This window comes from Aythya ferina, assembly GCF_964211825.1.
Source record: "Aythya ferina genome assembly, chromosome: 3".
NCBI lineage: Eukaryota > Metazoa > Chordata > Aves > Anseriformes > Anatidae > Aythya > Aythya ferina.
Window position 1 is genome coordinate 11,240,526 of NC_140298.1, and position 10,221 is coordinate 11,250,746.

Here is a 10,221-nt window from a genome sequence, read left to right on the forward strand (position 1 = left end):
TCCAATAGCCTTGACTGGAAGAAGCTGAGACCTTGAAGCTTCCTCTTGCACTTACTCAGGTCAACGTGAACTTTAGCTAGGATCATGCCAACAGGTAAAACCTTGGATCCCATAATATCATGTCTGGAGCTGATCTCGTGGTTTCCCTTACCACATAACCACTACCCACGAACCCAGTCCCACCAGAGTGAACTCTTTTATCCTACGCAAAAATCATCAGCCATCTGCATCTCCTGTCCCGGCTGTAAGGTCTGAGTCGTGCCTGTAAACTCTTGGGATTTACACTGCCCGGTGATGTCAGTGGGAGGCTGGCAAGTTATTCTTTCCTCTGAAAAGCTGACTGTTCATTTCTGCACAGAGCATTTCATTTTGCAAGGAGTTTTACACAAGCTGTGATACATTTTTCATTCTGAAATCTCACACTACAGTTTTATGAGGGAAAGAGTTAGCTGTGTCTGAAAAACAGAAGAAAGAAGCTGAAAATTAAGTAAATAGGGTGCATAATGAGCATTAATAATTAATATAAAAGACAAAAAACAAACACGGTGCAGATTTCACATTTTATTGTTATTAAAAGTTAATTATGAAATTGGCACAACACATAAAAATAGATCTGTGGTGAATGATACACGTTGCTATTATTGCCAGGTCATTTCGTGCACACCCTCACTTCTTAAAATCAGGCAGTAATAAATATAAAACATTTCATCAGCTGTGAAACCAGTGTGACTGCAGCAGGGAGAGACTGGGCTTTCTGTTGACGCTACTCAAAGAGATAATGCAGGCAGAAATCGTCCTCTATTCATACTTAAAAATAAATTAAGGAGAATGAAAATAACAGATTTTTAGAGTATGCCCAAGCTGAAAATAACTGGAGAGGAAAGGCTGGAAATACCCCTTTTTGCCAGACCTTTCTGCATGGAAGTCAAAAGGCATTTTGCCACGGACTCTAAAGGCAGCAGGATTTAGCTATTCGTTGACAGGCAGATGGAAAGACGTAGCAACAGAATCTAGGGAGGACCTGTGGCAAAGCGTGAGTTTATTATTTTGATGTTGCACATGCTACTGAATCTCCTCGTTGTAGTAATTGTGCATGCTGGTAACAGCAGTGATTGCTGGGAGGAGTTGGGAGGGTGTATCAAAGCCAGATAAAAGCGTCAGCAGCTCATTTTTTTCTCCCCGTTTGGGTTGGCCTTCCTTCTAACCCCACACACCATTCATTGCAAAGCAACTTCTTACCTGTTCACTTCCCGGTCCCTGTGAGAAAATCAGAACAAAACCCGGCAAAAAAAAATCTCACCAGGTCACTAACTGTTCCTAGACTTGGGTGGCCATACAAAGAGCTCACAGCGAGCATTTAGGGCTGCTCTCAGCCTGACTCTTGTTCCTCTCAGTTCCAGGGGTGCTAGGAAGTTGCTTAGAGCTGCCACTACGTGGCTCAGCAGATTGCTGCTCTGCAGGTTTCTGCAGAAAAAGGGCACGGTAACCAGTTTCAGCACGGAAAGCAGCATACAAGCCCCAGGACAGGTACACTGCTTGAGTTTTTCTGGGGGAAAATACCCTTGTAGCATGGCTACCCCAAAGTTTCCCTGTTACTTATTTAGGAGCCTCTTTCAAAGAAGGCAGGTAGGGACATGAGCCAGCTCCTGCCTTCCAAACCTGTCAGCAATGCTGATTTTTGCTGCGTGTCCCGCTCTGGGGTTTCAGGAGCTTGTGGCTAACAATGTGTCCAACACCCAGCCTGGGGAAACCCTCACACAGCTCCACAGCTCCTCTTGTCTGGCTCTGGAGTGCCCACAACCTCCCTCTAAACTCGTGCTCCATTAGGACTCCAGCACATCACACTGCCACAACCCTCCTAGCAAACCTGGGAGCGCTGTGGCTACTCTGCTCTCATTTCCTCCGTGCTGAATGTTTTTAAAACCCGGCAGATAAAATCTCGGTGCTGCTCTCGAACAGGAAAATCTCAGGGCTTCGGTCTCAGCCTCACTTCAGGAGAGTGACAAGGGTGGAAAGCTGGCACAGCAGAATGGTGAATCAGGCTCTCTCTTTGGTTTTCAGGCTGTTTACTCAAAACAGCCCTTGAGAAAGATGCTATGCCTCGAGCAGATGTTACATTCAACCGGTTTAGCAATATTACGCCTATTTTTTCCCAAGCTAGGCAAGGAGGGGAAGGAGAATATAATGTATGTTAGTGCAAGTTCACATAGACAACACATGAATATTTAGTACAAAATGTTCTTTCAAGGTGGGGCAAACATTTCTAGTTGTGACACAAAAAGAAGGTATTTGGTAACATTTTCAACAACTTGGCTGTGAAAAAGCATATAAGTGGAATATGTTTAGACACAGACTACCTCACATCACCCTGAAGTATTCAAGGCTCTTTCTGAGTAGGCAAGAAGCTCAATATTTCTTAAAAAAATATGACATCAGTTTAATCACAGCAAATTACAGACATAACTAAGTAATTTGGTGGTTTTTAAAGCTATGCTAAATTGAAGGATTTTACTCCACGCAGGTTTTACCTATTTGAGACTTGTTTTACTTCAGAAATTATTTCCTTATTCCGAGGAAACCAAGGAAGTATTCAACTAATAAATTCTAACATAAGATTTTCAAAAGTTGTCTACTGTGAAACATTTGTGTCTACTCAAAAACATTTTGAAAACCTGTCCCAATTTGACAACAGTCTGATTTCAGGTCTGGTAGGGCTTATACGCAAAATGAAAATCTGAATAATCCCTCAATTCTGGAAACAGAAGAATTCAGATACAAATTTTGCAGCACAGTCTCCCATCTTAGCCGTTTTGATGTGGCTTAAAATCTAACTGAACAGAAAGATTTAAGGCCCCAGTTTTCTCTGACTTACACTGCACACAGAAGCGTTCAGCAGGAGCTCCTGAATGCAGTTCGCCAGCGTAAACCAAGCGTGGAACAGCCCTTGGCTTCACAGACATCATCCTTCCTGCCATAGCCTGGTACTGCCCAAGAGAAAAAGAAAAAGGCTTCCAAAATTCTGTTAAACAGACAAATAGATATGGAAACCCTAACTGTGACTTTCTGCCCTCTCCTGCTCCTGGCGCAGGACTAAACGGGTGTGCCCAGGCCAGCAGGTGGGACCCCAGGCCCTTGCTGCTGACAGGGACCCGTGTAGAGCTCATCCCAGCATCCCTGGCCTGTGCTTTGTCCTGTGCCAAGCCCCCGCAGGACAGCATTAGTCCTCGGGCTGCACTAACCTACCGCAGCTACCAGGAATCCCCAGTGGCTGAAAGTTCAAGTCTGCCAACCCCCTTATTATGGGCTACAGTAAGGGCACGGAGGCAGAATCTCTCTTGGCTTTGTGCTGTCTCTTTTGGTTTTGTGCTGCAGCAGGGTCAGGGTGCAAACCTCTCCAGCCTCCTACTTTTTGGCCCTCTGAACTAGCAGGACAGCCTCAGGCAGCGCCACCGCATGAGGAAACCTGGCGTTACCTATACAGCTGGAGCCAGCAATAGGCACGGTCGGCACTAAACATCTCCCCAAACAGAATTCATCTTCTGCCTGCATCTGCTTTGGAAACTGCAAACCATGTCACAGCTGGAGAAAAATCCAAACAGCTCATGTAGAAGCACCTTTCCCTTGGATTTTTATTATCGTCATTTTTAAGAATATATTTTGTACCAAAACACTGTCAGCATTCTTTATACAATGGAAAATGACACAGTCATCATGAATCATGTAAAAGAGTAAAAACAGAGCAAGACAACATTTCATACCAAGGTTCAGTCTGGAGTACAAACAGAATCTGATGCACAACTTAAAAGTCACACACCAGATAAAAAGATCATCTGGAAAACAATAGATTCTCACTTAATTTGGAAAAAAAGTCAGGAGACTTCCATGTTAAGGCTAAAATTTTAATTTTTACCCCTCGTTTTGTAGGTGGCAGCCTGATTCTTAACTCACTCACACCAGCACCGTCCCCCTGGCTTTACAAAGAGATTTGCACTTGCATGAAGTAAGAATCAGGCTTCTATGCCTTTGTGCTCGGAGGACTCTGATTGACCTCAACAGGCTTTGGACTAGAGCCACAGTTGGAATTTCAGCTTGCAGTCTAAGGCTTCTTAACTGCAGGCCAAATTAGCGCAAAATGAGGCTTTGCAACTGGCATTCTACCCTTCACTTTGGATATTCCAGTTCTGGTTGCCTTAAAACCCTTCTTTATTGCAAGTTTCAAATAGTTCTGTTTGTGAGATATTTTTTTATCTCTCTCTTTTTTTTTTTTTTAAATACAGTGCTACAAAGGATGTTTTTGTATTCTGTGTCCCTATATTACATGTTTTCAAAATTGCCTAAATATATGTTTATATCATGATTATAACTACTCAGAAAGACCTGCTATAGTCTACTGTGAGCAGCCAAGGAAAAAGTGTATTTAGTCCTAAAGACGTCAAGAAAAGTGGTTGTGTTCATTTATAGTGTAGCGCAATGACTGTGTTTATACAGCTATACCTACTATTTAAAAAGCTACTTGAAAAGTTATTATTCATGTGCAGTAGCTGATTTTCAAGCATTAATAACTTGGCTGTCTAGACAAGTTTTAATTGTCATATCAAAGGCCGAATATGTTCTTAAACGAGTGCAAAAAAATCTCCCATCTCCCCTGGAAAGAGGCTGGTTCTCTTGCTGAGCTAAGAGACTGCCAAATGTTTCTTCTCAAGTTATAAAAGCACGGCTAAAACTACAAATCGGTTGTTGAAACTTTAAAAACAGATCGACTTTAACTCAAACCTATCCTGTGCAGCAAAGTTAGTAAGCCCTGAAAAACAGTTTTTAGTGAATATGCAGAGCTCCCCCCACCAACTACCATGCCCGCATTTTCCCAGGGCCTAGAGGGCTCCATTAAAATGTAACTAAACGTTCGATAGGAAACATGATTTTTCAAGAATAATACGTAGAGCTTGCCCAAAGAACCTAAGACATTTTGTACATTCAAAATGTTTACATTTTGCTGTTCTTAACGATCAGTAAGATTGTTCATTTTTACCAGTACATACAATGATTATAAATAAATAAACTACAGATAAGCTTTAAAAATCGTATTAACAGTACATTGTGCAAAAACTTGTAACAATCTACATTCTAGGCAAATACCCTGACTAAAATATACAGGCTTGTGTCCTGACACCCTCATTCAGTTTTTGCACAGTCCTTGGACCAAATCAGCAGCTGGCAGCAATCAGCGGAATTCCATCCCAGGCCATGGAGGTTAGCTGATTAACACCAGCAGAAGATCTCACCCCCAGGGGTGTGCAAAAATCCCACAGAAATCAATGGGAGTTGTGCTTGACTAAGGACTAAGCAGTTTGATTGTACCCCAGGGAAGTGGATAGGAGAGCTGCCATTGATTTCCGTGGAACCAGGCTCAGGCCCTGGGTAAGGACGTCAGCATGTGGCCCTACGTTGTGCTACACTACTCCACTTCAGTGCAGAAACAATATTTGCAAAAGAAAAACTTTTCGTCGGTGTTGTCACTGCTGTTCAGTAACCGCTTTTAGTACAGCGTTTCAGAAATTGCCTTTCTGGGAGATTTGAAAGGAGACTGCAAGTCTTTCTGAAGCCATTCCGATTTGATTATCCAGCACAGGTGGGCTATTTTGATCCAAGAAAAAATGGCTCAATGTCTATTAACCAACAGAGTTCTTCGTTAGGATAAACAACAGCCCAGTTCGTCAGCACAGGAGTGAAGAACTGCACATGGAAAAGGAACGGGGCAGCCTTCCTACTATAGTTGTGTCCAGAGCCGGCTGTCACTTCTCCAAATGGACGATGGCACCTGAGCCGGTTTGGAATCTACAGTCCTAACGAGTTCAGCCAAGTTTTGTAAGCTGAAGGTCTCCGTTTATCTTTATTGTGTCAATTGCTGACAGTGTTTCAATACGGTGGTAAAAATCAAAGAGCTGATGTCCATCCACAAATATCCTAAAACGGGGATGCTCACAAAGTATCTCAACCTGGAAAAAATAAAATAATGAACCGTGTTCACAACGTAACTGGGAAGTTATTTCACAGGACACAGAAAGCTGCGGATTAGCCTGTAAGTAGTGTTGGTATGGTTACATATCTTGCTGCTTACATGCTGTGCAACGAGAGGCCTGAGACCAACTTGCCCCCCTGACCCCAGTCATGCTAGGATGGATCTGCTGATATTTCACAGGAGCGTTAAGCCAGTCTCACACTGTCCTGGAGGGGAGGACCCTGGAGCCCAGTCCCACCGCTCTGCAGATTTCAGTCCCACCAGGGAGGTTTTGCCTCTCAGAAGAATGCCAGAAACAAATCCAAACTGCTAATCACAGGGGGAAGAAACTGTATCTCCAACCCAAATCTTGCACTCCTTGCTACAGATTTATTTTTTTTTTTCTCCAGAATGAGGGGGCAGTTCCCTCTGCAATGCCTTCCACACTTCCCTTAATTCACTGGAAGGGAGCGAACATGAGAGGAGGGCTCAGTTTGCCCTCCCCTCCCACACGCTAGAACTGCACATACTCACACAGCTGCTGCACAACTAAAAAGCCTGCACCATGGTGGCTGCACACAGCCTAGGACTGCCTGTTGGACTAGGGGCTGCAGCGAGGGAGATGCAGGACGGCTTGAATTCAGCCAGAGAGTTCACACGAGGCACAAATCAGACCAGGGAAGGACACAGCTCAGCTCTCCTCCTACAGCCCTGGAGAAATGCTCTGGAAAAGCCACAAAGACTGGTGCCGGACCACCCATTTCGGACAGATCCGGAGATTCCTGATACTGGGGGCGGCTGGAGAGGATGTCTTACACTTAAGCTTTGCTGGAGCTGCCCTGCCAGGAAGCTGAGATGTGAAGGCATAAAATGTGCATTTGTTGTACAGGCCCTTGGAGACCTCCAGCTCTGGACAGGCTGAGAAGCAAATCTGCAGGGAAGTCATGTGTAAATCCTCAGTCGTTTCTAGAGGCTGCTAGCCTGGAATGAAGTGCAGCTTTCAGGCAGAAATATTACAACAAATAAAAATGAGAATGAGGGCTAATGATAAACTGACCAAGCCTAATTAGCCCGACTGATTGAGGGCACATCACGCTGGAAGAAGTGGCAGTGGACTGCCCAAAAAAACACTGCCCCACGGGGACCTGGTAGCACGCCACCTAACAGGGAAGAGCCCGTGCTGCCGCGTAGCTCTTGTGTCACTGCAGCAGGTGCATCCAGCCTTAGGCCTCGTTATGTAAAAGATATGGTTAGCCTCAACGCTGCTTACGATCCATTTTTACAGATCACCCTGGGCCACGCCAGAACGATAATTGAACTGGGTGACAAGTAATTGTCAAGAACACTTAATGGTCCTGCTTAATTTAGTCATTGAGAGGGAGGCCGTCAAAGGTGCAAAGTCATCCGGGAGTCTAAATTCTGTTTGTGCATTTGGGGAAAAAAGAAAAAAAAAAAAAAACACAAAAACAACTCCCCTCCTGCAGTACCTCACACTAAACGTGCAATATCGCTGCCCTCTGACGTTAGCTGTCATTAGTGGGACAGCCACAAAACAAGCTCTGGATCGTTTGTCCTGCTTGTCGGAGGGCCCAGCCACCACCCGTGGCAGCAGGTAGCATAACCCTCGCAGCCAGAGCGAGACCCAGCCTCCAAGCCCTTTCAAGTGCGTTTCCCACGTGCGCCAAAGGGTGTTGCCAGCTCGGAGAGGAGAGTTTGCGGAGGGAAGTGGAACGCAACCCATCCACAGCAAAGCCAGGCAGCGACACCCTCGCCAAGCCCAAGCGTCTGGGGAGACAGTGAGCTTTTGGGGCTGGGGGAGATTATCTTGGGGGCGAGATGGATTAAGAGAGTTGGGCAGCTGGTCGGAGCGCTGGCATTCAGCAGAGGGGCGGCAAGGTTTCATAAGAGGGGCGGGGAGGAGGAGGGCTTTTCTGGGTCAGCCGCACGGAGAAGGCGTGCAGCCTTTTCCTCAACGTAGCCAAACCGCTGCGAGAGAAGAAGCCCTCTGCAGCTGCACACTTTGTTAGTCCTGATTTGCACAGACAGCTCCACATCACCATAAACACTACAGATGGGAATCTGCTTCTAGGTCAACCCAGTCCATCCTCGCGGCGCAGGATTGCCACGCGCACCGTGTTCAAGTGACTACCAGCTTAAATTTGCCAGGGGATTTAATCCCAAGGTCCAGAAAAGAATACCTCCATTGCTTAGCTATTTAATCTGCTAACACAAAGGGCTAGAGCCAACCTCGGTGCAACATCCCCGGAGAAAAAGGATGAACACGAGCCTCATTAGCCGCGCTAAACTGCAAACACTACGTCCATTACAGACACCATCAAAACACGCGGCAGTCCCACGGAGTATTTACATTCTCCAGTAATAACTTGAGCTGCAGTAATAACATAGAGGCACTTTTTAATTTATAGCTATAAAACTAAGCTCAGGAAGCGCGCTTCATCACCCGGCGTTACAACCTCCGCCTTGTCACAGCACCCCGCCATGTGTTTATAGCCCCGTCGGATCCGCCTGCGGCCGCGAGCGGCGGCAGAAGCGGGCCCTGCACAACTCCTGATCAATACCAGCAAGCCGGCCAGAGACGAGCCAAAACCTCCCCCGAGATTTCACGAGAGGCAAGTCGCGTCCTGCCCCAACGCCGCTCGAATTACACCGGGTGGGAGACGGTGCGTGCCCAGTGCTGCGACCGGAGTACTCACCCTAAAAGGCTGGTCCGGGATAAAGGGAAAGTAGGGAATCGATGACTGCTCTTCCCCCCATTCTCCAGCCACGCACGAGTTCCTGACAAACTGCCTGTCGGTGAACACAGCCTTCAGCTCGATGGCTACGTCCGCGGGAGGATCTTCCGACTCCCCGCAGGTCAGGCTGATGCCAAAGCTGCAAGACACACAGAGCTGCTCGCATTCGGCCAGAAACCAAGCAGACAAACCCCAAAAACGCAGCCGGGCTGATTGCTCGGCATATTAAAACCATCAGCATCACAGCACAGGGAGGGGGGGACAGCTCAGCTCATCCGGGGAATGCCTCGAAAGCTCGGCGGGGACAAGGACACGGCCATGGCACACGTAGAGGTGTGTGTGCTGCATCGATAAGCACATATCTGATCCCAGGCCAGTCCTCTACCCCGGGTGAAATCGTGGGAAACAGGATCCCGTGCAGAAATGCCCCCTCTATGGGTCAAGGGAGAAACCAGCACGCTATATTTAAGATGATAAAAATAAGAAAAAAAGGGGGGGGACCGGGGTTGGGGGACCGGGGTTGGGGGACCCTCCTCGCCCCCTGCCCGGGCTCTCGCTGGGTTTTTACCTTTCGGGGTTGAGGTCCACGATGCCCATGACCAAGATCTTCTTTCCCGGCCTCATGCCTCCCTTGATGTGCCCGCAGAAGGGGACGATCTGGAAAGGACAAGGGGGGCGGCGGGGGTCACTCGGCATCGAGTGACCAAAACCCGGGGGGGGGGGGGGGGGATTTTAGAGGGTGGGGGGGGTGAAGAAGGGTCAAAACCAAACGGGAAAAAAAAGGAAAAAAAAAAAAAAGCGATTTACCAGGCGAGGGAAGTACACATCAGCTTGCACCGGGGATCCCAGCGAGTTGTTTAAATGCCCGTCCTCGATTTTCTGCAGGTAGAAAGGAGAGCGCTGAGGCCCCTCCCGGCCGCAGGTGCTCACCCCCGGCGGCACCGGGGCGGCTCCCCCCGGGGCTCCCCCGCCGCAGGTGGCGGCCGGGAGCGGCTGCGGCTCCCCCCCGGGTCCCCCTCCCGCAGCCCCGGTGCCGTCCCCGTCCCCATCCCGGTGCCGGTGGCACTCACCAGCGCGTCCCGCTCGGCCACGGTCCCCGCCATCTTGTGCGAGCGGCGGCGACGGGGACGGGGACGGGGACGGGGACGGGGAGGGGGCAACGGGGTAAAGGGAGGGGAGCGGGGAGGAGCGGGGGGGAGCGGGGATCCGCAGCCCCGGCGGGTCCGGGGGGGCAGCGGCAGAGCCGGAGAGGAGCCGGTGACAGAAGTAGGAAGGCGAGGAGGAGGAGGAGGAGGAGGAGGAGGAGGAGGAGGAGGAGGAGGAGGAGGAGGAGGAGGAAGAGCAGAAGGGGAGGTGGCCGGCGCTGCCTCGCCCGGCGGGGAGCGAGGAGAGCCCAGCCCCTTGGCCTGGGGGGAGCAGGGCAGGGCGGGGGCTGCGGCGGCTTCCTCGGCTCCGCAGCTCTGCCCCGGG

The 10,221-nt window shown here is 48.7% G+C and overlaps 2 protein-coding genes across 2 annotated transcripts in view; one reads left to right on the forward strand and one right to left on the reverse strand.

The window, feature by feature from the left end:
- Nucleotides 1–10,221, forward strand: part of LOC311433411 (uncharacterized protein) — a 65,984-nt gene that overhangs the window by 17,985 nt on the left and 37,778 nt on the right. The window lies entirely within an intron of this gene.
- On the reverse strand, nt 3,606–10,035 carry LGALSL (galectin like). The gene is made up of 5 exons (XM_084512502.1): nt 9,822–10,035; nt 9,559–9,630; nt 9,320–9,408; nt 8,713–8,890; nt 3,606–5,996 (listed from the first exon to the last, which is right to left on the reverse strand). The coding sequence occupies exons 1-5, from the start codon at nt 9,852–9,854 to the stop codon at nt 5,853–5,855; spliced, it is 516 nt and encodes a 171-aa protein (XP_084368628.1). The 5' UTR covers nt 9,855–10,035; the 3' UTR covers nt 3,606–5,852.